General features: G+C 38.5%; 1 protein-coding gene across 1 annotated transcript in view; it reads left to right on the top strand.

Annotated features, from left to right (window-relative positions):
- Nucleotides 1-36: 36 nt before the first annotated feature.
- Nucleotides 37-16,949, top strand: part of FBN2 (fibrillin 2) — a 121,382-nt gene continuing 104,469 nt past the window's right edge. Inside the window, exons 1-5 of the mRNA XM_031064055.1 lie at nucleotides 37-124; nucleotides 921-1,003; nucleotides 4,399-4,497; nucleotides 4,967-5,065; nucleotides 7,373-7,466. Of these exons, the coding sequence (XP_030919915.1) occupies nucleotides 4,446-4,497; nucleotides 4,967-5,065; nucleotides 7,373-7,466 (245 nt within the window). The 5' untranslated portion in view covers nucleotides 37-124; nucleotides 921-1,003; nucleotides 4,399-4,445. The remainder of the gene's footprint in view (nucleotides 125-920; nucleotides 1,004-4,398; nucleotides 4,498-4,966; nucleotides 5,066-7,372; nucleotides 7,467-16,949) is intronic.

Below are 16,949 nucleotides of genomic sequence, written 5' to 3'. Positions count from 1 at the left end.
CGGCGCTCCGCGCTCCCTCAGGAGCGGGCGGCCCCTTGGCCGCCACCGCCGCGCACCGGGAGGACGGGGCCGGGGGCGCCGCCGGTCGCGTCCGCAGGCGAGGACAGCACGACGGGCTCCGAGGGTAGGGACAAGGCTGAAACCTCCTTCCCCGCCGCCTGCTTGCTCCCCAGGGCATCTCCCCAGGCAGAGCCCCTTGCCGGTGGTCTCCGTGTGTGCCCCCGATGCCGCTCTCCCTCCCGCCTCCCTGAGGCTGAGGACTCGCGGTTCGCTAAGCTGGGAGTTTGGTGCTTGCCTGTGGAATCTGGCTTCCGAATTAGTGCGATTTAATTGAAAGCAGACCTTGTGGGGGGCCTACATTACAGCTAATGAATTGACCCCATTGGGCTCCTTGGTGCAGCGTCTTCCGATACTGAGATACTTTGACGCTCACTGTTTTGGGGGGGTGGTTTCTACAAAGAAATGGTGCAGAGTCGGTTTGGTTTTCTTCTTCTGATGTTTCAGGTACTTGGTATTTTGAGCTAGTTTATCCTTATGAGCAGGCATCCCTTCTGCCTAGTGTCAGATGACAGCAAGAAGTTCGTTTTTATGGCAGTGCTTCTCAGACTTTGAATGAAAGCAGAATCAAACTCATCCCTTCCATATCCTCAGTTGTTGCAAGAAGAATGAATGTGGCCCCCCCTTGCCTCATTTGCCTCTCCTCTTTTGTACTAATCAGTTGAACTAACCCAAAATAAAATCTCTTGGAGGAAGATCTTTTTTCCCCTTTGGGGAGGATACTTTTGTAGACAACTTTGCTATGCAGTTTTTGTTTGTTTTATGCAGCTGGATTCTTCCCGTGTGTGTATGTAAAACATTAAATTCTCTTTAGAGTGCTTCCTGTTTTCCTGTTCACATTTATTGATTTCTCTGTGTTGCAGGCCAAATGTGTGTGGTTCTAGATTTCGCTCCTACTGTTGCCCTGGGTGGAGGACACTTGCTGGAGGGAATCAATGCATTGTTCGTAAGTGTCTGGCTGCTTCTACTGCTTAAGGCTTAACAAGGAAAGTAAATATTCTTCTACGAGTCACACATTTCCTTCAGCACAAGAAAAGCTGCTTCCAGTTCTGTGTTTCACGTTATTTTTAGAAAATAATTTATTTTTTTAGGAAAAATAAACAAACCAAGGTGGAATTGCAGGTCCACATTCCTTGTAACTGAAGGGCTGTATGTTGATAAGAGACATGTCTCCACCTAGTTTTTAAAGAAAACCTGTGGCAGCTCAGGAAAAAAATCCAAAACTTTGTCAAATCAAATATTGAACTGTAGTAACAGGGGAAAAAAAAAGCCAAAAGGTTTTGATATAGGCAAATCAGATCTTGAAGTTCTCTGAAACTTGGAATTATAATCACATAGAAAGCTTCTTTACATTTGGGATGCTTACTGTCTTGGCTGTTATTTTTAGTTGTGTTTTGATGGCTGTCAGGCATGTAGACTGGCTACTGGCTGGTCATGGTAGGTACTTTGCTGACAGATGTGATTTTTGACATACATGGCATGGCAAAAAAAAAAAAGGACAAAAGTTGTGTGTGAGGGGGGAATGTGCTCAGTACTCTGGTGGGATGATGTCTTTGGGGATGTTTACCATGAAATAGAAAATGAAGTTGAGCTTTCTCTGTGTCAGGTAACAGCTGATAGTAGACAATGCCTCCTTCAGACCTTAAATTTTTAATCTGTTGACATTTAATCTAGCATGTCACTGTCTGTTTTGTTGATAAGTATGCTCAACTTCAGAATTCATGTTCAAGAACGTACTGTTCTTTATGTAAGCAGTGGAGGTCTTTGAAATTCTCCATCTGATTAACTGCAGACATGCAGGACAAAACTGGCCAAGGGAAGGGTGATAAGCCAAGGTCTGCCAAGCTTTTGACCTTTGGTGGCCTTTTTTCATGGTTCCAGGCCTCCCTCACCTGTTCACATCTATTGGTTTTACATGGTTAAACTTCACTGGCTAATATTGGGGGTCACTGTGCCATGTAACACTTATTTTCACCTCAAGCTGACCCGGAATTCCCCAGCAAGGGATTATGGTGCCATTCAGGGGAAGATCCTTTTATTAATGTTGCTGTGGAATAAAAGGAGTTCCTCAGAATGTTCTTTTCACGTTTATCAACTCTTTCAATACTGACTACTTTGCTTTAATGTAAAGCTGAGATTTTAAGAAGGATTTGGGCTGCCTATTATGCTGTTGATAGGCTTTTCAGATTCAGCTGTGTGTCTGGCTCAGATGTGTTTAGGGGCTTTCAACAATCCTTACAAGATATCCTTTAAATTGTGTCTCTCAATGCCTCTTAAAGGCCTTGCTCTCAGGTCTGCCCACATCCAGAATAATCTGATTTATTTTTAATTTATGTGCACAAGGGACATCTTTTAGCTCCTGCCTGCTTACTGCACTCTAATTGCAGTAAGCAATTGAGAAGAAGATTGCACTTTCTAACGTGTTTATAGGGTGAATGACTTTGGCAGACCAGTATTGTCTGTGACACTTCTCTGTTTCTGCTTTTGGTGAAGGTTTAAGTGCACAGATTTCTGTGCTGACATTTAATGTCTGTGGAGATGACATTCCCTTTAGCTAGAGTTTTTCACCTGGAAAAAGCCTCCTGCACAGGATGCTGGACAAGGTATCAAACTTCTTGTTGGAGATGTGCTGATTGTAATTGATGCATATTGTAAGTGGTGATTTTAAAGTGGCATTTCAGTGAGGAGAAATCTATGAGCCAGTGGTAGCTGAAAAAGAAACCATTCTGACCTGACAGTGTTTCATGCTGATGATGTGGTGGTTGTTGGTGGTGGTCTGTGCCACATTTATGATTTAAAGTGATCTTTTATCTGAAAACCAAGGTTTTTAGACCTTGGTCTAAAAGGTCTGCTTACTTTTACTCTTTTGTTATACAGAGTAAGCTGTTCTGATGAAAGCATATTTAGGCTATGCCTTAAGGTCTAGGGCTTTCAGTTGGTAAAAAAATTACTCCTTAACAGATAATAAATTAAGAAATGGACCAAATGTAAACCTTGCTTTATCAAGAGATTGACCTTGTGGTGTATAAAGATGGACTAAATAGGAATATTCAAAAACATCCCCATTTTTCCTGTGCTTGTCAAGTGCTCTAAATCCAAGTCCTGGCTCATGGAATAATATTTTAAGTCAGTCCATGGCACGTCTCTAATTCCAGTTAAACAGAAAAATCCCATAAAGTCTTTGACTTCTCATGCCTTCACATTTGGGACATTATTGTAGCAGAATTTAATGATAAATGAAGACAATGCATTTTGCATCTTTTTGATGCCCAAGGAGTGCTGGGGCATGTGATGTCAAGGTTTTTGTTTAATTGCAGTCCTTCAGTGGAGATGTGCTGCCAGATTATTTGGTTCTCACAAAACTCCAGGCCTATTTACAAAGAAATTGTGATTCTTAGGGTTTTTTTGGTGGTGGTGTTTGTTTGTTTTTGAGGATTTTTTACTATACAAGTTGTCTGTTGCACAATCTATGTCTATTTGAAGTCCTCTGTTGTGCTATAGTGGCTCTGACTGCTTCAGGCTCTTTTGATTTATTTGCTACTTGAGCAGATGGATTTGGTGTATTGATTTGGGTATGCTTTAGAATAATTTAGACTTCTAGCTCTTTTTTTTTGTGGTTCTGTCACTCCTTTCTTCATTGGAGCTGTGCTGGATGGTGAGTGAGAAGGGAAGGCAGGACTTTGGGTCATCATGGGGATGGCACAAGGTCAGGCATGTGACACACAGATGTGGGGTGGACAGGCTTTCATGGGCTTTTTATGGTTTTAAATAAAAGTGTAGGAGCTACCTGAGTACAGGAAACTATATTTAGGGAAACACCACTGCAAGGTCCAGCATTTGCACATTGAATTCCCACAAAACTGCTTTGGGTAAAGGATGGATAATCTTAGGAATACAGAAAAAAAGACCCTAAAATGCTTTTGAAATGATGATTAGGAGAGTGAAGCCCATAGCATAAATTGGCATTGTTTATATTCCTTCCAGTCTTGGATTCTTGGTAATGTTTTCTCACTGGTCTTGTGGTCTAAAAGATGTGTTTTTAATGATTGCATAATTGGCTGATACTTCTAACTGGGCAAAGAATTTATTACCTGGTTTCAGTGGTCAGGTCAGTGTTTGAATATGCGTGATTTAATTCTGATTGTCTTCAAACTTGCCAAGAGATACTAATTATGCCAAAAGTCAGTTCACTTTATTTAACTTAAAATTACTTTTGCATGTGTAATAGCTGTCCCAATGAAGTGAGTTTTCAAGAGTTGGGGTTTTTTTGTTGTTTTTTTTTTTTTTTAAGCCTCAGGTTTCTGTTAATCCCTGTCACCCTCTTTCTGTGTTCTTCCTCAGCAATTTGCAGAAATAGCTGTGGTGATGGATTTTGTTCCCGTCCCAACATGTGCACTTGTGCCAGTGGGCAGATATCACCCACGTGTGGGTCAAGACCTGGTAAGGACTTCATTGTGTTTTCATTAGAGATTTCATGCAAAGTCATTCTCTTCAAGTTTCAGTGACAAAAATGCCAATTTCCTTAAAAATGACTTCTCATTACTCATTACGCAAATGTAAATTATGCTTAGGTAAGACACCTCAAGTTTGTTATTCCACACGTGCCTGTTTATTCTGTGTGACAAGTTTAAATAAAATATGCTTAAAGAGATTAGGAAGTTTACAAAGGAATGTGTGTAGTACTGACATTTTCATTGAGTCCATTTTGGTAAGAAATCAAGATTGTACAGTTTCCAACGCAATTAAATGTTCTGAGTTGCAAGTGGAAAACTCTAGAAAACCTCTCCGTGAGTATACAGTTAAAATATGTAGCGTAGGTGGTACAAAGCCCATCCTTCAGGTCCCATTTCAAAGGCTGTGAAAGGCCATTCCTTTGTGGTGTTTTTGGCTGATTTTGGGTCTCTCTCAGCAGCGCAGCAGTGCAGCATCAGCTGCAGGAATGGTGGGACGTGCGTGGATGAGCGGTGCCAGTGCCAGAAGGGCTTCTCTGGTGCCCACTGTGAGCAGCGTAAGTCACAGCCAGTTTGCTTCAAGTGCAGTGAAACCCCCTGAAAGAAATGCTTCTTTTGGGGTGTGGTGTTTAGCTGGCAGTCATTTCCTGCATGAAGTGCTTCTGTGTTCTCTAAAATTCAAGTTACAGATTGGAATCACTGAGCAATTTTGGGAAACCCTTGGGGGAGCAGCATCACTGTGCATCCCCCTCTTCATACCAGATGTTGACTAGTCTTTAATTCTCTTTTAACAAAGTTTTCTCTGCCTCAGAACAATAGTCTTACTGCTGAGTTGAAGAATGTTCTTCTGTTTTCTACTTAGTTTAAGGAAAAAAGGATTGAATATGGTTCAAGCTATTGGATAGCTTTTTGGGTTGGCAGACAAACTACAAAGTGAATTATTTGCCCAGCTTTACCTATAACAGCACAGTGTTTACAAGCTGCAGCAATTTAGCAAACAATAAAAGTTCCTAAAGGCTGTGGGGATGAAGAAAGACTAAAAGTGTATTCTGAGGCCGGCTGACCACTAATTAGGAGATAAATTAATTGCATAAAGCAGGCTGAAAGAACTAGAGACAGACAGAGGGCAGCTCTGCAAAAACCAGATGGGCTGAATATTGTGGATGATAATTTTTTTTCCTGAGTAATTTTTATAAAAAATGGAAAACAATCTTGTTCTTGCTTTAACTGGATAAAACTCCCTAAAATTTTTAGCAAATAGTTGTAATCCTGACCTGTGACCCTAACCACAGTGAAACTTTGTATTAAGGATTGCTGGTCTCTCCCTACTTCTATTAAAATATATTAAAATATATTGTTAATATATTCAACATCGGAATGCTCTCAGACAAGGCAAATTTCCAGTGAATAAATGAAAAGATGATTGAATTTTCAAGTGGTGACCCTGAAGCAATCCAGAAAATCTGAACAAACTCTGGAGATTGGTTTCACTGTATCATGTAGTTAAAATTTCAAGCAGGATTGTGAATATGTGTCTTCTAGACAGTCTTAAAAATGTAAATATGTTTTAATTTCTATTTAGGAAAATTTAATTGCATATAATCAAGTTAATTGTCTTGCTGAAGTGTCGTCCATTAATTCAGTAATGTAACACGTGCAACAAAGTATCTTCAGTTTTATGTGTGCATTCTCAGGAAAAGGTAATTCTGTTTGGTGGTTCTTGGTAATAAGTAAGTCTTTATCACATTTCCACACAACAGTATATTTTATGCTCTCCACTATGATGCAGGAGTCATGTGTAGCTTTTTTCAGTTTGAAATTATTACCTTCTCTAGGTTTCTGAGGTTCTTTTGCCCTGGATACTCAAATGTCTTACAAATACCACATCCAAATTGAGGAGACATTTTTAGGAAGGCAGCCTAATGACTTTGAGACCAAAATTGGAAAGTTTCAAAAATATTATGACTGTCCTGTTAGCTGAAATGTTTCAGTTTGGAACATGTGCTAATTTTGGACAATTTTGAAGTAAAGACCTGAAGCAATAAGTCAGAAAGGAGCTAAAGTGAGTTAGTTAAGGCACTCTTTTGATAGGGTTTTTCAGCCTCTCTGAAGTACTCTTCCTTTTGAACTGAGAAAATTCAGTGGTCTGGCAGGAAGCTTTGTTCTTGATTCAGACCATTGGTAAAGAGTTTGAGTGGGTGCTCTGAAGTCCCACGACAGTGAAATATCTTTCTCATCTAAATGTACTGTGGATTTATAACCCTTTCACCCCACCCTGCTTCCTCCTTCACCACAAAAAAATTTTTTTTTTGGGATCTTTTAAGAAACACAGGTTTTTTTCCAGTAAAGAATGAGGAGTTAAACAGGTAATTCTTTACCTTTGCTTCTAAACATCACTCCTCCTTCCAGCAGCATCAACTCTGAGAGATGCTTATCTCTCTCTTGGACTCCTTTCTCTTCTCAAAAGGTTTGTTGCTGTTGTGACTGAACAACACAATAAGCCCAAAAAATACTTGAGTTTTGACAGACAGGTAACTTCAATGAGGGAAAATAAGTAATTATATAATTCTCGTGAGTGACTAGAGCTGCACAGCTGATTAAAACACACTGAAGTTGAACATGTGCTGCTAATCTGTGCTGAGCAGCTGTTTGCAGTTAATATCAGCAGGTGCTGATGGAATTTGGTTTGCACAGTCATTGCTGGTGGAGGTGGTAGGAGGGAAATCAGCTTCATCCTCAGGCCTAGAGAGACTTAGAGCAGTGGGAGAAAAATGAGTATTTTTAAAATGACGCATGTGTTAATCTGTAAATGTCATTGCCATGGCATTATTAACCTTTTTGTCTGTTTGTTTTGTTAATTGCAGCTGTCTGTGACAGTGGCTGTCAGAATGGAGGAAGGTGTGTCGGACCCAACCGCTGCGCTTGTGTCTACGGCTTCACTGGCCCTCAGTGCCAAAGTGGGAAAAGAAATTTAAGGAAGGAAGCTGTGAGTAGTTGTATACAAAAAATTGCTGTGTGTACATATTTTATGCTGTGTATTTTCAGCCAGCAAACTTCCAGTAAACCACTTATTATTTGTCATTTTAGAAAGTGTCTTTTCTTTTTTGGTTGGCAGACGCATTAAAAATTTATATGTACAAAGCCTAATTGGTAGGAATTTCAGCTCATTTAGGCTGCATATTTTGTCACACAATAGTTAAAAGATTATATGTCTTTTGCTTTTTGCTACATGAAATCCAGAAAAATTGCTGGTGGTTTTGGGATTGTGTAAGTCTAGATAATTGAATAATTTTTTTTTCTGTATAACACCTCTTTCATAAGAGGAAATTGGGAAGTAATTTGCTCTGGTTAGTTGGGAAGAAGTCAGAGAAGGACTGAAAAAAATAACCAATTACCATAGTGCGGGGATCAGTTCCTGAATCCATTCTTATTCTAGAATGCATCGCAGAGATGGCTTCTGAAGGGAGTCCTGTGGAAATCCCTTTTCCAAAATCAGCTGTGAAATGCTCAGAGCTGTGTATAAATTTGGAGAAATATCTTGGAAAAATATCTTGCACCTTTTTTATGTTTTTAAATTTTTTTTAGCATTTTTTTACTGTGAAATGGAAATAATTTCCATGGAGGTAAAGGAACTTAAAAGACACACACTGAAAAAGCAGGAGTTTCTCTTTGCTATTCCAGGCTGGTTTATAGACCCACTAGGTATCACAAGAGTAAGAGGAATGTAAAGGATCAGTTTGTCTCTAGCTTGTTGTTGTTTGCATTCTTAAACCTGATTTGCAGTTTTCTATCTATCCCATTTCCTGTAGTTATTTCTTCTGAAGCGGGCACAAGAACTTAAATCTTACATAGTTTGGTTAGTGGAGAAATAGGAAATATTTGTTAATACTTACAGCTGTTTTTTAGCCATTCAGAGGTGTGTCTGTGCACAGTGTATACCTGTCTAAAATAAGAGGTTACCAACTCTTTCTGTTTGGAATGGATTTTCAAGGGATTGGACAAGGTTAGAGTAATTTGTAGATTGAGTCTTGCTTCCAATGGATCGTAACACTGCAAATTCTGCAGTCTGGGCTAAGTTTCTAAGGTGGATTATACTTCTAGCTGAACTATGGCATGATAGAATTCCATTATTCAAAATTATTTCTTTTTTTTTTTTAATTTAGTTGATTACATTCAGAAATGCTTTTTATTTATTGCCAGACAAATTGGTAAGCTTGCTTTTTATCCTAGATAAAAGAAATAATTCCTAGTTAAGATTTGCTTCTGTTCTCTGACTACATTCAGGGCTGTGGAATCATACTGATGCATGTGACAGACTCCAGCTGTGATGATGGCTCAGAGTTTTTAATAATGATATTTATACTTTAAATTGTTTGACCTTCAAAGCTTAAAAGATTCTACGACACTTGGGTGTTGCAGCCTAACTTTTGTGATGTTGAAAGGGTTTAGGTTTTCTTTCTTACCATTCAGTGTGAAATCTTTAGCTGCAGAATTTGAGCCCTGTACAGAAATTTAAACATCAGTGATTTGGCGTCCATATTTCCCAGCTCTCCTTGAAAGTCCTAGGTTTTCAATTTTATGTAGAGTGCTCTTGTTCTGCAAGAGTTCATCTGCCTTATGTGGGTATTTGAAAATTGAGTTATTTCAATTAGAGGCTTGCATTTTATTGCTTGAAATTGGAGGTAGTAAGCCAGATTTCCTTCTGTTACTGTCAATAAAATATAGGATATATAATTGCATATATAATAACTATCTAATATAGTATGTTTTTAGTGGTGACAGGGCTAAGTAAAATTTTGCCTAATCTTGGTGTTGCATATTCAAATAAAGAAGTTACTAATTTATTTTACTATTATTCAGTTATAGAAAGATTACTCCTACAGTATATCTTGATAATAACTATAAAAAGTATCTAAGTGGTCATTTTGTTGATTCTTTACATGAGGTGGAATACATTAAAGTATTGTGAAAGATGCCTTAGATGCGTATTTAGTTCAACAGTAATTTGTAATTTATGCTTTTAATGTAATAGTTTATGCTTTCCAATAAATAGCAGAATGCAGTGGTTTCTTCATCTGTGGGTTGCCGTAGTTGCCTCTGTAATATTTTACAGCAAGAAGTGTCTCAGTGGTTTATTTTTAAACTGAATTTAGCAGCAGTTCATAACTCTCTGAGTAAAATTTTATGGTTTAAGGATATGTGAACTTCCCTTGTAAATCGCCTCAAAGTTATGAGAGACGTTGTTTTGTAATTTTTATTTACATCATTGTGTTTTAAATGCACGCCTTTTATGGTTCTGTAAATTAAGTTCTTTAAAATTAGGTATTTTCTTCCTAATACAGAACATGTGTGTGTTTCCTTCAGCTTGGCCTCCCAGCCTAAGCTGTAGATAAAATGTGGTTGGTTTTTCAGCTATCTGGGCTCTGAGCAGACTAATTTCCGGGCTGGAGACAGGAGGCTGAGCAGTAACTGATGACTGGCATGATCAGAGTATTTAACTTGAGGCTTTCTGCTGGGTTAAAAAGAGAGAAAAACCTGTTTGGGAGTTCCTGCTTCTTCTGATACAAATGCTGACCTCTTACATGTCCTGTCAGATCTGGTCTTTGGTCAGCAAGCACCCAAGATCCAAGTTTTTTGTGTGGTGTTTTAAAGGAAAAAAAAAAAGATGTTGAAATTTCTGCAGTTGAGTTTTCCCAGTGAAAAGAATAGAAAAAAGGAAAGAGCAACAGAAAAAGAGGCCTCATTCTCAGTTGTATATAAAAGGACAAATTTTTTCCTAGCATGACCAATTCTTTTGGTTTCTCAGCGCTGTAAATGATACTTGTGTCACTGCTCATGGTCTGTGTGCATTTTTAAGAATTGATAATCTTCAGTGATACGAAGCTGTGGAAAAGCAAGGATGTTTTCTTCCTTGTTTGTCATGGGATAAGGGGAAGAAGTAGTGAGAAAGGCAAAATCACTGATGTAACTTTGCCCTCATCCAATACAGAGGAAGGAAGAACAGTTCTTGTTTACTCCGTATTAAATGGCTCATAATGGGAAGCAAAAGGGTTTGGAATGAGTAGAAATGCATAGCTCAGGAAGAGCATCCATTTGAAGAGGGAAGAGAATTTCAGATAAAGTTATCAAGCTTTGACAGGTAAGAAACAGGGAAAAATAAGGAAGTAGAATGTTTGAATAGCAGCTTTCCAGTAGCTAAAGGGAACCTAAAACAGATCTGGAGAGGGATTTTTTACTGGGGCAGGTAGGGTTAGGACAAGGGTTATGGCTTTTAAACTGCCATAGTGCAGGGCTGGCTGGGATCTTGAGCAGGAATTGTTCCCTGGCAGGGTGGGCAGGCCCTGGCACAGGGTGCCCAGAGCAGCTGGGGCTGCCCCTGCATCCCTGACAGTGCCCAAGGCCAGGCTGGGCACTGGCACAGTGGGAGGTGTCCCTGCCATGGCTGGGGTGACACTGAATGGGCTTTGAGGTCCCTCCCAACCCAAACCATACTGGGAGACTAAAATTCTATGGATATAACATGAGATAAAGAGTTTTTCTTCAGGCTGGGCAGTGGATAAAAAAAGCTATCGACAGCACAGAGAAGCAAGTGGGACAAAGCAAAAAGCATCCTCAGTTAAAGTGTTGTTAGTGTGTAGTAACTGAGGCAGAAGAGTAAAGAATAATACAGACCTGAAGTGGACATACACTGAGGCAGATGATGGCCACAGGAGTTATGGAGATGTTTGGGGATAATGCATGTGTTTAAAATTAAGCTAGCATAGCAAACTGACACAGATTTGTATAGGACTCCATATTTCTCAAAGACAATTTTATTATAAAGAAGAAATAAAATACATATTTAATCTGTAGTGGTGCTGAAGATGCTTGTGTGTGCTTAAGTGACAGTGATCAGGTCTAAATGAAGCAACAGAAAATGTAACTCCTTAAGAAACATCTTCTGACAAGTATTTAGAAGATTTCTTAACTTGACACAGCTTTTCCTATCTGTTGATGCTAGCAGTACCACGAGGTGCTTAACAGCAAAAATGTTCTTTGATCAGCAAGCTCTTCTCTTTTTGTGGGAGTCTTGGGAAGATAGCTTTTTAATTTTGGTGTGGGGATATTGTTTTTTTTTTCCATTTATTAATGGCTGCTATCATCCTGAGCCAGAGTAGAGGTTTTTTTATGGTCTTCCTGCTTCTTTTCTTTCAGCATACAGTAAATGAAAGACTGACCTGCTAAACATCAGTTTAATTCATCTTCAGTCCAATTTTAGCCTTTGGGAAGTGCAGCATGTGGTCTTAGGTTATTTTCCACAAGTTCATAAAGAAGTTGAGTGAAGAAAAAAGTTAATTAGTTTACTGTACCATGCTCAAAACTACATGGCCCAGTTCAGAGGGGATGTTCCTGGTCACTGAGGGAAATACAAGTGTTAAATCATCAACTTGAAGCCTAATTTAACTAAAATAAATTAAGTTCCGTTTCATAAAATTACCTAAAAATAAGTCAGCAGTAGTTTAAAACTGTAGAACGTGAACCTTCCTAAAATTTGCAACTTTCGCTATTCTTGCCTACCTTTATCTCTTTAATTTTTCTTTTAGAAAGCGTTTCTGTCAGCTTTTTCAATGCTTAGCTAAAGGCTGATTGCAAGCAAAATGCTGCAATACTCATGTTTTTTTATAGCAAAAGGAGCTTCAGTTTAGACTAAAAAAAAGCATGCCTCTATTCCTGTTGGAAATAGTAGAGATAAGAATTGCAAATACCTGCAGCAATTCTGCAGCAGTAAGAGGCAAAAAATTCTGACAGGTAAGTACCTGAGTCAAGATATATATTAAAATATGGGGGGGAAAATAAGGAAGTCCAGTATCTGAATAGGTTCTTCTGTGTTGGAAGAACTTGTTATATATTTTGGAGGGTTTTTTTGAGGCTAGAGGTGCTGTCAGGTGTTAATAACACACGCATTTAAGTGCAGTCCCTGCTCACCAAGCTCCTTTTTCTGCTGCAGGTTCTGGCCTGTAGATACTGGCCCACATCATCCCCTGATGGATCACAGCAGGGCAGATTCAAAAAGCTGCTTTCCTGCTCTCAGATGTCAATACCTAGTGATGTTACAGGGCTCTGGCACTACATTCCCTGCTTTTGTTATCCATCATTATCGCCTAAAACAAGGTTTTCGGAGGGAAATATCCAGAAAAAGCTGCACGGAGTGTGTGTTTGCTTGTTGTTAGCTGGCATTGGAAAACTTCTCCCTTCTAGGTCTGCAGAAGATACAACATTTAGCAGTTTTAAAAATGACACGGGTAATGCTGATCATGCTGATTGCAGTATGTGATGAAGGAAGTACTGTGATTCCAGTCAGTGTCTGTCCTTTATCCCTTCTTTTAGTTTTTAATTAAATCCCAATATTTGAATGACTCTTTGTTTGGCATCAGCAAAAGAAAAAGGTAAAAACCCTTAAAAGCAGCAGTGTTGCTGCTTTTGAAGCACTTGAAATCTTCAAAACTTCTCAATTTGTTCAAGCTTAGGAAGGCAAGTGCCAAAGTTGTTGGACTTTGTATTACAATTAAAAGCAGAGGTTTTATGCCTTTAAAGTAGCTCTACAAAAGTAAAATGGAAATATGGATTTAAATGGCCTCTTCAAAAGGCTTGAGAGTTTTCACCAGAGTGCAGCAGCTCAGGCACAGGGAATGTTTCATTGGTTTAAATAATTTAAAAGGGAAGCTGTGTGGCTGAGCTGCCCTAAACTGTGAAAAGAAAGTAAGAACTAGCAGAACTGTTATACTTAGAGCCAATAGATATATTTTCTTCATATATCTATTCTTTAAAATCTGCACTTGAAAAGTAGGTTTTTTTCCTCTTACCTACAGGAGGAACAAGTCTAGGAAAGCATAAAATGCGATGGTTTTTATGTGTTAGGTGGGAGTTAGACTAGCTTATACTCTGCATCTAAGGATTGTTCACTGAAAAGTGAAACAAGGGTCTGATAATGTAGAGCAGTGGAGCAAAACTCATGAGTGAGAAACACGTTGCAGAGAAGAGGGAAGATGATGCCTTTGAAAAATTCCATCTGGTCTTATCTTTTCCCTTCCTCTGAAAATTTTGCTCTTGGTCAGATGCATTAAAATGTCACCTTCTTGTTTTTAACTACGTGGGGAGAGAGAAAATACAAGAGCTGAGCAAGGCCATGATGGCTTTGTTAGAGTTTCAGAAGAAAAGATTGTTTCTTCTGAAAACTAAAAAATTATTAATTTTATTAAGCTAATTAATTAGTAAGCTATCTAGGAAAAAGAAATCTTGATCTATTTTCAGGATATCTAGGAAAGTTAGAGATCAGAAGAAGTTGAGACACCCACATGGAGTGTCTTTAACAAAGAAAATGCAAAAACATCTGATATACTCATGTAAATAGTAAAACTTTCTGTCAAATTCAGCAAGTACTAATGTTATATATTGCTTATATAGATGCTCTAGACAAAATTGGAAAAAAGCAGAAATAAGCTGAAGAACTCAGTTTTGAAGTACTGGAAAGAGGAAGAAAGAATCAAAATTTTCACTTTTTTGACTGTAAAATGTATTAGAATAAGTTAGACAAGTTTCCTCTTAAGTTTACAGGTATTGTGTGGAGGAGGCTTGAGAGATTATCTGGGAAGCTCAGGAACCTCAGAAGCTTATTTCTGTAATGGTTATGAATGTCTCAAATTGTTTTATTTTACCTTGGTTATGTGTTCTTTGTACACAGAGGTTCCATATGAGATCTGAGAGAAAGAAGAGTTTTGGGTATTTTTTTCAATATTGCAGTGTTGGAGCAAGAAATAGGAGAGGGAAAGTACAAGTTGTTCAATAACACCTGCACAGTTGTTTGTGAAACATTGAGTTTGAAAAATAAGAAATGGGAAGATATTTTTTGTTGTTGTTTTACTTGCTTTTCTCTCAAAGGGTATTGTCGTTCACCTTAGGCTTGTTTTGATTAATAAGAAAGGAGTTTTATAAAACTGTCTCAATGTTGAGCCAGGAGGATGAGTGTGGAGAGCCCAAAACTCTGTGTGGCTTTGGCTGAAGGTTAGAAAGATGACAGATATTTGGAAGGAATTTTCTTTTCTGTATTTTCTCCTCCTGTGTTCTTTGCATGTCCTGATATTTTTCATTATGTCTGTTATGCTTTGAGCTCCCTTACAGTGAATTAAATGTTAAGGCCTAAAATTATGTAAATTGGATCTTCTTTAAATTTTCAACCATATCTGTCTTTATAAGCATTAATTATACAGTATCTTAAGAACTGTAGTTGCTATAGTAAAATATGTATGGAAAAGAGTAATGCAGGTATTACCTGGAGTACTTTACTGAAGCCAGTCAAGAGCGCATTGCATCCAGGGTTGCAAAGCCATGGAGTGCCAAAAGTAAACTGGTTTGTTCCACCTCAGACTAATAGCTTGCTAAATGAGAAACATGATTAAATTATTTCTGTATTGAGAGGATATATAAATTATCTTCCTTGCTATATTTTGGTCATGAAGATACTCAGCTTTATAATGTCTCCCTGAAAATCTTGTATAAGCCCAAGAGGTAAATTTCTAAAGCCCTTTGGTTTTGCTGAACACACCCAAAAGATGTGAAGAGCAGAAACTGTGTTTCTGCCTCTACACAGACAGAACTCTAGTAAATAGTAGCAGGCTGGGTTTTTAGCTTATTATGAACTCAAATTATCACAGCAGTCTAGACAGTCATCTGAGGAAATGTTTCTTGCACTTTAAATAGACATACATATATTTAATTTTTTTTCTAAGGGTAATGTGTGAAACAGTTGTTTTTCCTACTTAGGTTAATAATTAGGGAGATTGTTTTCAGCTCCAGTGTCTGTGGTTTTATTAGGGTTTCTGGTCTACTGAGAATGCCTTGTGCCTTTTTCCATGCCTTTGTAATTTACACAGGGGTTGGTTATGAAATATTTTCCCTCCTCATTTTGTGAGTATGGGTGCATTCTGCAAGCCTTGGCTTTTGCTGTGGGGAATGACACTGAACTCCAGAATGGGAGGGGAGGGTGGAATGTGCTCTTTTTCAGCAATACTCATAAAAGGGTGTCCTGTCTTAAAATGTAAGTCTTCCTCTTCACTGATTCTGGGGTTCTGTTCCTTTGAGGTTGAACTGGGTAGCGCTGACTTCATGGAGCAGGGAACCAGAAGCCTGTGGACAGTGTAATTCAAGTTTCCATTTTATGGTCGAGGAAATTAGCATATTTTTGTATGCACAGAGTAAGGTATTGACTTCTTAATTCCTGGGATGTGAAGGAATTAATTAAGAGATAAGTGTGCATCTACCTGGATTTCCAGCATCCAAGCTTTGGTAAGTAAGGTATTTTAGGAGGAGAAGCATGAGAGGAAGGAGCAGCAGCAGCATGACATGTACAAACATCATATTAGGGTAGCTGGTATAAACTGCTGAATCTTAGAAAAAACCAAAAGGGATTATTTTGCTTTTTTTTTTTTTTTGTCTGTTACTTGCCCAGGGGTGATTCAGGCTGTAACTTCCTGCAATGACTGATGATTGTTATTCTGTTGTGTGTCCATACTGTGTGCTAAGTGTTGGGATTTCATTAGTCCCACCTCAGGCCATCTTTATGTAGTAGCAGGCCCGGTGGAAGCATAAAGAAATATATACATTTATAAGGAGCTCCAACCAAACCAAAATTGGACATCTTGCTGGAACCAAAATTCAGGAGTGCTTCTCTCCTGACTTTTATTCTGTGCTTGAAATTTTCTGTCAGTCAGTGTATGATACTTCAGTTACATGTGGAAACATTTTGTTCCAAAAAGTTTTTAAGGAAATACTTGAATTCTGGAAGGTGCTGAATTCCATAAATGACAAAAGTGAAGTATTTCCCTGTTTCTCTATTTCCGTGCTTCTTGGTTTTTTTGTGTGTGTGTGTACTTTTCAAAATGTTTTGTGTCCTGAAGTATTAGAAGCATTTTCTTCAATGTTCAGATCGATTAGACAATATTACATTTTATTTCAGAAATACTGTTGTTTATCTGCTACTTTGCTATTTCCCCCCACAATGTGCTTAGGTGTGCAAGAACAAATTGCTTTTTAATTAATAAGAGTATTAAGATATGAAGTTACTACTACACTAAGACTTTATTTGCTCAAAACTATCATAATACCAATTATATAAAACTGTCTGTGTGAAACATGGAGTTGTTGCTTTTGGAAAAGAGCTGCTGCTGTTCCAGCCAGAGGAAAATGAGAATATGCTTAGAATGGACGTGACAGAAATATTGGTGGAACCTGGAATTTTGCTAAAAGCTGCTAGGCTCACACAGATTCCTGCATTGAACCTGTGGCTTTTCTTTCTTTCATTTACAGCTGCCCTGCACTTCCTTTTCAGCTGTCAAGTGTGTGTTGTTAAGTTACCCAGTCAGTCACAGGAGTTTGTGTGATGGGAAGTTTTGCATCACAGGAGCT

Source organism: Geospiza fortis, unplaced genomic scaffold (genome assembly GCF_000277835.1).
Source record: "Geospiza fortis unplaced genomic scaffold, GeoFor_1.0 scaffold1199, whole genome shotgun sequence".
Classification (NCBI taxonomy): Eukaryota; Metazoa; Chordata; class Aves; order Passeriformes; family Thraupidae; genus Geospiza; species Geospiza fortis.
Note: the sequence above shows the minus strand (reverse complement) of the source record. Positions and strands in the feature narration are given on the sequence as shown.